Here is a 14,099-nt window from a genome sequence, read left to right on the forward strand (position 1 = left end):
GTACAGTAGGTCTGCATCAACAGTTTACTGTGCAGTGTCTTGTATATTTTTGCACTGGACAGCTGAGGTTTTTAAGGGATTTGTATTTCAATGTTTGGAGTGGATTCTGTCTACATATTCATCTTATTGTTTATACTTCCCAAAGCAGTAGTAATTGCCTACTGTTGTGGAAGTTCAAGCTGTATTATAAAGTACACTTCCATGTATTTCAACAAACCAAAATATCTCAGAGATTCAAGCAAAAAATGTAGTATGCAACGGTGCTCATATTTTTATTTAGCTATAGGTTTATGCTTAAATATTGTGAGAACCTCAAATCAGTTTGACAGAATATTTTTGAAATCAGAATAAGGCTGCATGAATTTTGCCTACAGCCCTTCACTTCTGGTGAAGGAGATTAACATGTGTATATATTTCTTTTAAACAAAACAAGGCCTTTATGTAGATTTATAAGCAGTACTGAAATCAGCTATAAAAATATGTAATGTCCTGGTACAGTGAAGCATTAGACATACTGTTGTGTGCAGGCAGTCTGAGAGCTACACGTGGTAGGAGCAAGGTTGGAAACTAAACCTGGAACACCAGTAACTACCATGGATAGACCACTTTGCGACCAGGAATCAGAGGGTAGCTTTGCCTTCTCAAGGCTATTACTCTGATGTGCGATGTGAGTGCTAGACCATTTGCTCCTATCAGATATTTTGTTGTATCCTGGCAGCTCTGTATCATGGTCACTTGGTGTAGGATTTGAATACGTTTGCGATGAGTGAACTCTGTTTGGAACCCCTTTTGTATAGTCCGATGTGAGAGGGCGCGGTAATCCAACCCTTACAGTTTGCCGAAACTGCTTACAGCAGAGGTGAATAAGTTCCAACAAATTGAGCAGCAAAGATATGAGCGACACTACCAGCATGAAGAGTATGAAAATGGTCTTTTCCATTGGTCGGGAAACAAAGCAGTCCACTTTGTGCGGACAAGGTACCCTTGTACAGACAAAGACTGGTGGCATCACAAAACCATAAAGATACCACTGTCCAAAAACAAATCCAGCTTCAAAAATACTTTTGAAGATAACACTGATTGCATAGGTGTACATTAAGGCTCCTTGGATTTCAACCTTCATAGGTACTTGCTTTTTCAAATCAGTCTCAATCTTTGACTCCCGTGCTTCAACAGCCATCACTTCTATCCTCCTATGTTTCACCTTTTCTTCTCTCCTGGACAAATAAACCACATGACCAAGGTAGATCAAGGTAGGGGTGCTGACAAAGAGAAACTGCAGCACCCAGTAGCGGACATGCGAGATAGGAAAAGCTTTATCGTAACAGACATTGGTACAACCGGGTTGCTCTGTATTACAAGTAAAGTCAGACTGCTCATCTCCCCAAACTGAATCTCCAGCCAAGCTCAGAATGAGAATTCTGAAGATGAAAAGCACAGTCAGCCAGACTTTTCCAATGAGGGTAGAATGTTCCTGGACTTCATCGAGCAATATTTTAAGCAAATCCCATCCAGCCATGTTCCTCTGAAACTGAAAAAAAACACATACTATAACCAGTAACAGTGACTAAAAATACTCCCAATCAAAGGAGAATAGGCAGTCAACAAAATCGGAGTCAAAACTGAGTTAATGACTATGAAAATTTTTACGATGAACACTTGAATTTATTTTTCTAACAGCTATTGTACTAATTGCAGTTAATATATTTAATAATGTATAAATACATTTTTATAGTAAAATAAACACTGAAACTGGAGTTGGCCAACCCCAGAAACACTGACAAAAATTAACATAGGATTGGGAGTCTTTGTACACAGTTGAGTCACATTATTCTGACCACCAGCTAATAGCCAGAGTAACCGCCGTGCGCAGCCAGACCAGCAGCTAGATGGGCTGAACTTTCGTTTTTGACACACGTCTGGTAGCCCCCAGGTTCATTTTGACGGTGAGCTGCTCTGCTTTAGCGTGTCGTTCGGCCCTCATGCACCTTCATAGCTGACACTCATCACTCACATCAATACTGCACGTTCACAGTTTCCACATCGGTTATACACAATGGTGCCATTTGTCCATTCACGATACACCTTCACCACCACAACACAAACAGTTCACAAACTGCGCTGTTTCAGAAATATTGCCACCCTTGGCCTGAAAGCCGTAATCATTCCTTTTTGCAACTCAGAAAAATCACCCCTTTTACCCATGACAGCAATGAGCGATATATGTGCAGACCGCCTATCGCACACCTTATATACCCACCAAGCAAGCGCACAACACGCGAATGTACTTCATGGGCTACGTGCTGCCGACGTCAAATGTAGGAGGCAGTCACAATAATGTGACTCAACCATGTATATTTACAGTCACTGTTACGACTATCGTAAAATGAGTTACCAAACAAAACAAAAAAAGATTTTACTTACCGATAAATCTATTTCTCGTAGTCCGTAGAGGATTCTGGGGACTCCGTAAGGACCATGGGGAGAGACGGGCTCCGCAGGAGACATGGACACTTTAAGAAAGAATTTAGTTCCTGGTGTGCACTGGCTCCTCCCTCTCTGCCCCTCCTCCAGACCTCAGTTAGAGAACTGTGCCCAGAGGAGATGGACAGTACGAGGAAAGGATTTTTGTTAATCCAAGGGCAAGATTCATACCAGCCACACCGTATAACTTGTGATAACAATCCAGTAAACAGTATGACAATAACATAGCATCAGTTCACGCCCGATGCAACAATAACGTAACCCTTATTAAAGCAATAACTATATACAAGTATTGCAGAAGAAGTCCGCACTTGGGACAGGCGCCCAGCATCCTGTACGGACTACGAGAAATAGATTTACCGGTAAGTAAAATATTATTTTCTCTAACGTCCTAGAGGATGCTGGGGACTCCGTAAGGACCATGGGGATTATACCAAAGCTCCCAAACGGGCGGGAGAGTGCGGATGACTCTGCAGCACCGATTGAGCAAACAGGAGGTCCTCCTCAGCAAGGGTGTTAAACTTATATAATTTTGCAAAGGTGTTTGTACCCGACCAAGTAGCAGCACGACACAGCTGTAGTGCCGAGACCCCTCGGGCAGCCGCCCAAGAAGAGCCCACTTTCCTAGTGAAATGGGCCTTGATCGATTTAGGCAACGGCAATCCTTCCGTAGAATGCGCCTGCTGAATCGTGTTACAGATCCAGCGAGCAAAAGTCTGCTTTGAAGCAGGGCCGCCAAGCTTGTTGGCTGCATACAGAACAAACAGTGCTTCTGTTTTTCGGACTCTAGCCGTCCTGGCTACATAAATTTTCAAAGCCCTGACCACATCAAGGGACTCAGAATCCTCTACGTCCCGTGTAGCCACAGGCACCACAATAGGTTGGTTCATATGAAAGGATGAAACCACTTTTGGCAGGAACTGAGGACGTGTCCGCAATTCCGCTCTATTCATATGGAAAACCAGATAGAGGCTTTTATGTGATAAAGCCGCTAATTCCGACACTCGCCTAGCCGAAGCCAGGGCTAATAACATGACCACCTTCCAAGTGAGATATTTCAACTCCACCGTTTTCAGTGGTTCAAACCAGTGTGACTTTAGGAAGCCCAAGACCACATTAAGGTCCCAAGGCGCCACCGGAGGCACAAACGGAGGCTGAATATGCAGTACTCTCTTAACAAAAGTCTGAACTTCTGGGAGAGAAGCCAATTCTTTTTGAAAGAAAATGGATAGGGCCGAAATCTGGACCTTAATGGAGCCTAATTTAAGGCCCAAATACACTCCAGTTTGTAGGAAGTGAAGGAAACGGCCCAGATGGAATTCTTCCGTAGGAGCATTCCTGGCCTCACACCAAGAAACATATCTTCGCCATATACGGTGATAATGTTTTGCTGTTACTTCCTTCCTAGCCTTTATCAGCTTAGGGATAACCTCAACCGGAATACCTTTTTCCGCTAGGATCCGGCGTTCAACCGCCATGCCGTCAAACGCAGCAAGTCTTGGAACAGACAGGGTCCCTGTTGCAACAGGTCCTGCCTTAGAGGAAGAGGCCACGGATCTTCCGTGAGCATTTCCTGCAGATCTGGATACCAGGTCCGTCGTGGCCAATCTGGAACAACGAGGATTGTTCTCACTCCTTTTCTTACTATTCTCAACACCTTGGGTATGAGAGGAAGAGGAGGAAATACATAGACGGACCGGAACACCCACGGTGTCACGAGGGCGTCTACCGCTACTGCCCGAGGGTCTCTGGACCTGGCGCAATACCTCTGTAGCTTTTTGTTGAGGCGGGACGCCATCATGTCTATCTGTGGCAGTTCCCACCGACTCACAATCTGTGCGAAGACTTCTGGATGAAGTCCCCACTCTCCCGGGTGTAGGTCGTGTCTGCTGAGGAAGTCTGCTTCCCAGTTGTCCACTCCCGGAATGAACACTACTGACAGTGCACTTACATGATTCTCCGCCGAGCGAAGAATCCTGGTGGCTTCCGCCATTGCCGCTCTGCTCCTTGTGCCGCCTTGGCGGTTTACATGAGCCACTGCGGTGATGTTGTCTGACTGGATCAGAACTGGTTGGTCGCGAAGTAAGGCCTCCGCTTGACGTAGGGCGTTGTATATGGCCCTTAGTTCCAGGATGTTGATGTGCAGACACTCCCTGTGTGACTGCTCCCCAACCTCAGGGGCTTGCATCCGTGGTCACCAGTATCCAATCCTGAATGCCGAATCTGCAGCCCTCGTGAAGGTGAGCACTCTGCAGCCACCACAGGAGTGACACCCTGGCCCTGGGGGACAGAGTGATCAACCGATGCATCTGTAGATGTGATCCGGACCACTTGTCCAACAGATCCCATTGGAAAGTCCTCGCATGGAACCTGCCAAAGGGAATGGCCTCGTATGAGGCCACCATCTTTCCCAGGACTCGAGTGCAATGATGCACGGACACCTGTCTTGATTTCAAAAGGTTCCTGACCAGAGTCATAAGTTCCTGGGCTTTTTCTATCGGAAGATTAACCCTTTTCTGGGTCGTGTCCAGAATCATGCCCAAGAAAGGCAGACGAGTCGTAGGAACCAACTGCGACTTTGGGATATTGAGAATCCAGCCGTGTTGTTGTAACACTTTCAGTGAAAGAGATACGCTGTTCAGCAACTGCTCTCTTGATTTCGCTTTTATGAGGAGATCGTCCAAGTACGGGATAATTGTGACACCCTGCTTGCGCAGGACCACCATCATTTCCGCCATTACCTTGGTGAAAATCCTCGGAGCCGTTGAGAGACCAAACGGCAACGTCCGAAATTGGTAATGACAGTCCTGTACCGCAAATCTTAGGTACGCCTGATGAGGTGGATAAATGGGGATATGAAGGTACGCATCCTTTATGTCCAGTGACACCATAAAATCCCCCCCTTCCAGGCTGGCGATGACCGCTCTTAGCGATTCCATCTTGAACTTGAACCTCTTCAAGTATAGGTTCAGAGATTTTAAATTCAATATGGGTCTGACCGAACCGTCCGGTTTCGGAACCACAAACATGGTCGAATAATACCCCCTTCCCTGTTGAAGGAGGGGAACCTCGACCACCACCTGCTGAAGATACAATTTTTGTATTGCATTTAACACTATCTCCCTCTAGGGGGGAAGACGGTAGGGCCGATTTGAAAAACCGGCGAGGAGGCACCACTTCGAATTCCAGCTTGAAACCCTGAGACACAATTTCTATTGCCCAGGGATCCACCTGGGAGTGAACCCACATGTGGCTGAAATTCCGAAGACACGCCCCCACTGGCCCCGACTCCGCCAGTGGAGCCCCAGCGTCATGCGGTGGATTTTGCAGAGGCCGGGGAGGACTTCTGTTCCTGGGAACTAGCTGTATTGTGCAGCTTCTTTCCTCTGCCCCTCCCTCTGGCAAGAAAGGACGCACCTCGGACTTTCTTGTTTCTTTGTGAACGAAAGGACTGCATTTGATAATGCGGTGCTCTCTTAGGTTGTGAGGGAACATAAGGCAACAAATTTGACTTTCCAGACGTAGCTGTGGAGACCAGGTCCGAGAGACCTTCACCGAACTATTCCTCACCCCTGTAAGGTAAAACCTCCATATGCCGTTTTGAGTCGGCATCACCTGTCCATTGCAGAGTCCACAGGACCCTTCTGGCAGAAATCTACATAGCGTTTATTCTAGAACCCAGCTGACTAATGTCTCTTTACGCATCTCTCATATAAAGGACAGCGTCTTTAATATGCCCCAGGGTCAATAAAACAGTATCCCTATCTAGGGTATCAAACTCCTCTGATAAGGTATCAGTCCATGCCGCTACTGCACTACAGACCCAGGCCGACGCGATTGCCGGTCTGAGCAAGGTACCTGAATGTGTATAAATGAACTTCAGGGTACCCTCCTGTTTGCGATCAGCAGCATCCTTGAGGGTAGCCGTATCCTGGGACGGCAGGGCTACCTTTTTGGATAAGCGAGTTAAAGCTTTGTCCACCCTACGGGAGGATTCCCATCGTAACCTGTCCGTTGGCGGGAAAGGATACGCCATAAGAATCCGTTAGGAAATCTGCAGTTTTTTATCTGGAGATTCCCAAGCTTTTTCACATAACTCATTCAGTTCGTGTGAGGGGGGAAAAGTTACCTCAGGTTTTTTTCCCTTATACATATAAACCCTTGTGTCAGGGACAGGGGTTTCCTCTGTGATGTGCAAAACCTCCTTAATTGCTATAATCATATATCGGAGTGATTTAGCCAACTTTGCATCATCGTAATCGACACTGGAGTCAGAATCCATGTCGGTATCTGTGTCAACAATTTGGGATAGTGGGCGCTTATGAGACCCCGACGGTCCCTGCGACATAGGATCAGGCACGGGTTGACATCCTGACTGTCCCAATGCATCAGCCTTGTCTAATCTTTTATGCAAAGAATTAACATTATCATTTAAAACCTTCCACATATCCATTCAATCAGGTGTCGGCGCCGTCGGTGGAGACACCACATTCATTTGCTCCCGCTCCTCTCCCACATAGCCTTCCACATCAGACATGTCGACACAAGCGTACCGACACACCACACACACAGGGAATGTCCTTTCTGAAGACAGTTCCCCCACGAGGCCCGAGAGAGAGAGAATTAATATGCCAGCACACACCCCAGCGCTATATAACCCAGGAATAACACAGTAACTTAATGTTAACCCAGTAGCTGCTGTTTATATACTTTTTTTGCACCTAATTATTATGGGCCCCCCCTCTCTTTTCAACCCTCTTCTACCGTGTATCAGCAGGGGAGAGCCTGGGGAGCTTCCTCTCAGCGTGCTGTGGAGAAAAAATGGCGCTGGTGAGTGCTGAGGGAGAAGCCCCGCCCCCTCGGCGGCAGGCTTCTGTCCCGCTTAAAATTTCTTTCTTTGGCTGGGGCTCCTACATATATACAGTGCCCAGCTGTATATATGTGTTTATTTGCCAGAATGAGGTCCCAAATGCTGCCCAGGGCGCTCCCCCTGCGCCCTGCACCCTAACAGTGACTGGAGTATGTGTAGGTGTGTGGAGCAATGGCGCACAGCTGCAGTGCTGTGCGTTACCTCCAGTGAAGATCACGAAGTCTTCTGCCGCCTGTGAAGTCTTCTTGCTTCTCATACTCACCCGTCTTCAGTCTTCCGGCTCTGGGACGGACGGCGAGGGTGAGATCCTGCGTACCGATCCCTCTGGAGCTAATGGTGTCCAGTAGCCTAAGAAGCAGGACCTAGCTTGAGAGAGTAGGGCTGCTTCTCTCCCCTCAGTCCCACGATGCAGGGAGTCTGTTGCCAGCAGAGCTCCCTGAAAATAAAAAACCTAACAAAAAACTTTCTATCAGCAAACTCAGGAGAGCTCACTGAAAAGCACCCAGCTCGTCTGGGCACAGAATCAAACTGAGGTCTGGAGGAGGGGCATAGAGGGAGGAGCCAGTGCACACCAGGAACTAAATTCTATCTTAAAGTGCCCATGTCTCCTGCGGAGCCAGTCTCTCCCCATGGTCCTTACGGAGTCCCCAGCATCCTCTAGGACGTTAGAGAAAAAAACAAAAAAAAGGGGGCTTCGGGACCTATAGTAGTCCTTGGCCTTTTGCAGCCCCATGAAAATGTTCATTCCTTAGCCACTAACAGTCCAGGTTTTAGTGTGAATATATATATATATATATATATATATATATATATATACATACATACATACATACACACACACACAAAGAAGAATTGCGGCACTTCAGTATAGTGAAAGATGTTATTACTAAGTTACATGCATGTACAAAAACAATTTTATTATTTTTTTTTTTTTGTCTTTTATGCCAGCCTTGAAAACGGTGCTCTAGTCACCGAAACATCGGCCTTGAGTGCATTTTTGTACATGCATGTAACTTCATAATGACCTCTTTCACTATACTGGAGTGCCGCAGTTCTTCTTTGTTTTTGTATGCTAAATCACTTAAGTCACCTGTGCTCAACCACAATGGCTATACTTGAATTCTGTACTGTTAGTGTGCCTTGGGGACCGTGGTTGGAAACCCCTGCTCTAACCAATAGGTAGCATGCTACTAAACTGACTAAATATTAAAATGTATCCTCAAGTACCGGTTTGTCTGTACACCATATGGCGCAAATCGCCCGATGCGACTGCAATGCTAGTAGAGTACCATTTGTTTTCTTTACATTTTTAATCTTAATCAAATGGTAGATGCAGTGAAAAGTAGCGCGCAATGCATCAGAGAAAAGGCTGTGACGAACGTCAAACTGGTAAGAAATTCCCAGCCGGTATGCAGTACTGCCACCTTGCAGGCACTGTGTCGGGGAGACTTTGGCGCACGCACAGTACCACTAACAAATTTTTTCTATGTGCACCATTGGTCACAGATGAACCACAATGGCACCCAATGTGAAAAAAAGCTGCAGCGACTATCATCTGAGCCCTTTTCACAAAGTATGAACACAAATACAGACTCCGTTGCACATATGTACAACTATTGTGCATCAGATTGACCAGTGTAAACTAGCAAGCTAGTTTTGTTGCAGCCACTTGTTTTGTTTTATTTATGCAAATAAGACACACATTTGGAGCGAGAAAGAAGCTTGGCATGACAGAGTTGCAAAGATTTCTGTCCATAGCCGCATCCCCAGTCACAGGCAACGGGAGCCGCGCTGCAGCAGGGGGAGGGATCCACGCTGCCGGGGCAGGAGTGCGGCTGTGCATGCGGCATCCTCCCCCCTCCTCTCGGACAGCACGGTCGGGGACTGAGTCAAGCAATCTCCAGCCTCTCCCGCCAGCAGCATCTCTCCTGGCAGCAGCGAAGGCTGAAGATTGCTTGACTCAGTCCCTGACCGTGCTGCCAGAGAGGAGGAAGCCGCATGCACAGCGTGGATCCCTCCTGGCCCGGCAACCTGTAGAGCGCTGCAGAGCTCCGGCCGGGGGGCCTTAAACAGGGGGGCCCAGGGTACTGACCCCCTGGGTACCGCCCTTAATCCGGCTCTGCCGATGTATCAATATTTGGAATGCAAAACATTCCCGATATTGTGCCCGGCAGCCAGAGGTGTAGCTAGGCGTCATGGTGCCCAGAGCAAGGGTATGTTTTGGCGCCCCCCTCCCCTCTACAGAATAAGGGGATTAGCCAATATGTGGCGACATGTTATATTGGAAAATAAACAATATTTAAAAATCCTACATTTGTGACAGGGCCAGTTCTAGACCTTTCGGAGCTCAGGGTAGGGATGGCCATCGGTGGATTATCCATCAATGGTCACCATCGATGGTACCATTGATGGATAACCTCGATGGTGTAAAACCATCTGTAAGGTAAACATTGATGGTTTTACCCATCGATTGTCACCCATGAATCACTGTAGAATGAAATGCGGGCCAATCAGAGCCTGTGGGCGTTGCTTCATGGGGGTCAGGGTGCTGACCTAAGATCTATGTCCTGACACTTTGAGGGGGGAAATAAAAAAATAATTCAGTAGCAATCAACTCCATGGTTCTCCCTCATCGATGGTAAAAGTATTCAACATCGGTCATCAACGATTGTGAATCATTGATGGTCAATGGCCATCCCTAGCGAAAGTTTCCTTAGGGTCAGTGTGTGCCAAAGGCTTGTAACAATATTGGGGCATAGCTTCATTGGGAAGGGGTGTGGCCACAGAATAGTACCTATTCACATTGCACCACACAGTAGTACCCCTAATACACGTTATGTCCTCACAGTAGAGCACGTTACACTATGGATGAGTCACTGTGGAAGTAGCTCTATTTAACTATTTACTTATTTAATTCAAAAAAATTAAAATTCTCTCTATATGCCCCAACTGACCTGACCTCACAAACCCCAAATTCCTCAATGAAAATAAAGCCCCAAATGTGATATATGCTATATAGCCAAAATCGCAAAGAAAGTTAGTGCAGCTTGCAAGGTGAAAGTCACCTTGCAATCCCGATGCGCGGTTGGTATCGCATGCCTAGATAGACTGTGCAGGCAAGTCAATTTTGACTATCTCGTGTAAAAGATAGTCATTGAGACTTAGCCAAAACCGGACACAGTCAGTATATGCTTGCGATACCGACCACAGCCCCTGTCACATAGCATACCTCCCAACATGTCCCTCTCCAGGAGGGACAGATTGCTCTGCTTCTGGACTTTTTTCTTCATTTATGATTGCCGACACCTGTGTTGAACAGGTTAATGGAAAAGAAAGGTATTTCAGCACAGGTGATGGCAATCATAAATTAAGGAGGTAAGTATAGGAGCAGATCATTCTTTCCCTCCTGGAGAGGGTCATGTTGGGAGGTATGGCATAGTGAGAATTGGGCATAGCACTGTGTGTATGCACCTTAATGCAGAGAGTAGTGCTGCAATAACCATAAACAAAAAGTTATACAGGCTGCTATACTCTCCTTTAAATCACAGTATCTGTGTTAAAATCAACTTCAGATTACAGCCTGAGGCTACTGTGGTGGTGACTTGTTATCAGCATTACAAATGTATGTATGTATGTATGTATGTATAAAAAAAAATTATATATATATATATATATATATATATACACACACACACACATATACATATACACACACACACATACACTGAAAGTACGGCGCCACATGCGATGGTGAAAATAATGGTGGTGATGATAATAAATAAACATGTCAATTACCTCTTAATCCGCACTAAATTATCACTCTAGTTTATATATATATATATATATATATATATATATATATATATATATATATATATATATATATATATATAATGAAAAACAGCCAGGTTGTCTTCTAAGTATATTCCACAAGATACACCATTGGTCGCCGAATCCCTAGTATATATCTACACACACACACATTTTTTTTTTTAAATGCTAATAAGTTAACAAGTCACCACCACACACACCAAAAAAAAAAAAAGAGGGGAAGGAGTACGATCACTTTAAAATGGTGCATAATTCATAAAGTCCATCCCAAACAACATCCAACGTACAGTACTGCACCAACCACAGCAGTCATAAATCCCATAGAGAAAAATCTATATTAAAACTTTTAAAAGTGACATATTAGCGAATACTCTCACGCACACTAATCTGCAAAGATATCACAATGATTATTTCAGTGCCAAATAACACTTCCACAATGGATATAGAGGGGGAATAAAATACATACATACATACATACATACATACATACATACATACATACATACATACATACATACATACATACATACATACATACATACATACATACATACATACATACATACATACATACATACATACATACATACATACATACATACATACATACATACATACATACATACATACATACATACATACATACATACATACATACATACATACATACATACATACATACATACATACATACCACACCCAAGGTACTGCTTAACCTGACAAGTTCACCTTACCAGCACGCTACTGCTCTGCATGTGCTAAGCATAGAGCACAGGGGGGAGTGCTACACAGGTGATCAGTGGGCAGCAAAATCCAGGGGATGCCATGGGAAAGGAGGAACCATGGCCCATTACCACTAGTGCCCCACCACTTAATTTTGCTCTGGTTTACCCATTATCCCAAGATCTAAACATTGTTCCAAAACTTTTACAGGAGTAAATAATTTCTAGAGAAAGTTGTAGGACATTGTATGGGATATTTTAGTTATTTTCTCCACTGAATTAACACAGCTTTTCTTACCTGGCAGCCTCACACAAAAATACTCTTCTAATTTGTAAAAACTGGACCTTTACATGTGCTTAACGAACACAATTGTTAGCATCTGCTGAGGTCTTTAACCTCTCTCTGCAAATGGTGGTCTGCTAAGTTCACAAAGTGGAATAAAAGTAAAACCAAAATAGTTTCTCTAGATTGGAATTTTTTAAATAATTTGCTATATATTATTATCCTTTATTTATATGGTGCCACATGGGATCTCCAGCACCCAGTTACAGAGTTTTAAGTAGCTATTAAACATACTTTAGCAGAAGCCATCTGTGATTGTTTTTGTTTGGGGTTTTTTTTTATTAACATTTATGTTATTTTACAATTGGTTTGATGGGCAGTCCTCACTTTAATTAGGCTTTCCGTAGTATCTCTTTAAACTGGGACAAACTCATGAATTACAAAAGTTCTGTATCAGCTTAAAACCAGATAAATTGCAGTCTTGAAATCAGCCAGCCACAAAACCTGTGTAATTCATAAGTGTCCTGGTTTAAAGGGTTACTTGTTTAAATGTAAGGCCAGGACAGGTGAGTTTTAGGGGCTTTTACAAGTATAATGGCAGTTGTATAGTTGCAAAATAAGTGGAACCAGAAGTAAAAGAAGCTATTCAGATGCATTTATAGTACAATAAGAATTAGTGATGTGCACCGGACATTTTTCGAGTTTTGGTTTTGGATTCGGTTCCGCGGCCGTGTTTTGGATTCAGACGCGTTTTGGCAAAACCTCCCTGAAAATTTTTTGTCGGATTCGGGTGTGTTTTGGATTTGGGTGTTTTTTTTACAAAAAACCCTCAAAAACAGCTTAAATCATAGAATTTGGTGGGTAATTTTGATCCCATAGTATTATTAACCTCAATAAGCATAATTTCCACTCATTTTCAGTCTATTCTGAACACCTCACACCTCACAATATTATTTTTAGTCCTAAAATTTGCACCGAGGCCCATCTAGGCAGGATGGCACTTCAAAAAAATAGTCCCCAAACAGCACATGATGCAAAGAAAAATGAAAGAAAAAAGAGATGCAAGATGGAATTGTCCTTGGGCCCACCCACCCTTATGTTGTATAAACAGGACATGCACACTTTAACAAACCCATCATTTCAGCGACAGGGTCTGCCACACAACTGTGACTGAAATGACTGGTTGGTTTGGGCCCCCACCAAAAAAGAAGCAATCAATCTCTCCTTGCACAAACTGGCTCTACAGAGGCAAGATGTCCACCTCCTCCTCATCGTCCGATTCCTCGCCCCTTTCACTGTGTACATCCCCCTCCTCACAGATTATTAATTCGTCCCCACTGGAATCCACCATCTCAGGACCCTGTGTACTTTCTGGAGGCAATTGCTGGTGAATGTCTCCACGGAGGAATTGATTATAATTCATTTTGATGAACATCATCTTCTCCACATTTTCTGGAAGTAACCTCGTACGCCGATTGCTGACAAGGTGAGCAGCTGCACTAAACACTCTTTTGGAGTACACACTGGAGGGTGGGCAACTTAGGTAAAATAAAGCCAGTTTCTGCAAGGGCCTCCAAATTGCCTCTTTTTCCTGCCAGTATACGTACGTACTGTCTAACGTGCCTACTTGGATGCGGTCACTCATATAATCCTCCACCATTCTTTCAATGGTGAGAGAATCATATGCAGTGACAGTAGACGACATGTCAGTAATCGTTGGCAGGTCCTTCAGTCCGGACCAGATGTCAGCACTCGCTCCAGACTGCCCTGCATCACCGCCAGCGGGTGGGCTCGGAATTCTTAGCCTTTTCCTCGCACCCCCAGTTGTGGGAGAATGTGAAGGAGGAGCTGTTGACGGGTCACGATCCGCTTGACTTGACAATTTTCTCACCAGCAGGTCTTTGAACCT

At 44.7% G+C, this 14,099-nt stretch overlaps 1 protein-coding gene across 3 annotated transcripts in view; it reads right to left on the reverse strand.

Moving 5' to 3' along the window:
- Nucleotides 1-246: 246 nt before the first annotated feature.
- LOC135033602 (gap junction alpha-2 protein-like) overlaps nucleotides 247-14,099 on the reverse strand; it is a 30,026-nt gene continuing 16,173 nt past the window's right edge. Inside the window, exons 1-2 of one of the 3 annotated variants that reach the window (XM_063954198.1) lie at nucleotides 12,206-12,267; nucleotides 247-1,531 (exon numbers count right to left, since the gene is read on the reverse strand). In XM_063954198.1, coding sequence (XP_063810268.1) covers nucleotides 506-1,519 — 1,014 coding nt within the window. In that variant the 5' untranslated portion in view covers nucleotides 1,520-1,531; nucleotides 12,206-12,267 and the 3' untranslated portion in view covers nucleotides 247-505. Of the gene's footprint in view, nucleotides 1,532-11,919; nucleotides 12,173-12,205; nucleotides 12,268-14,099 lie in introns of those variants that run through there. The other 2 variants (XM_063954196.1, XM_063954197.1) reach the window with 2 other exon arrangements.

The sequence above is a fragment of the Pseudophryne corroboree genome, chromosome 2 (assembly GCF_028390025.1).
Source record: "Pseudophryne corroboree isolate aPseCor3 chromosome 2, aPseCor3.hap2, whole genome shotgun sequence".
In the NCBI taxonomy this organism is placed as follows: Eukaryota; Metazoa; Chordata; class Amphibia; order Anura; family Myobatrachidae; genus Pseudophryne; species Pseudophryne corroboree.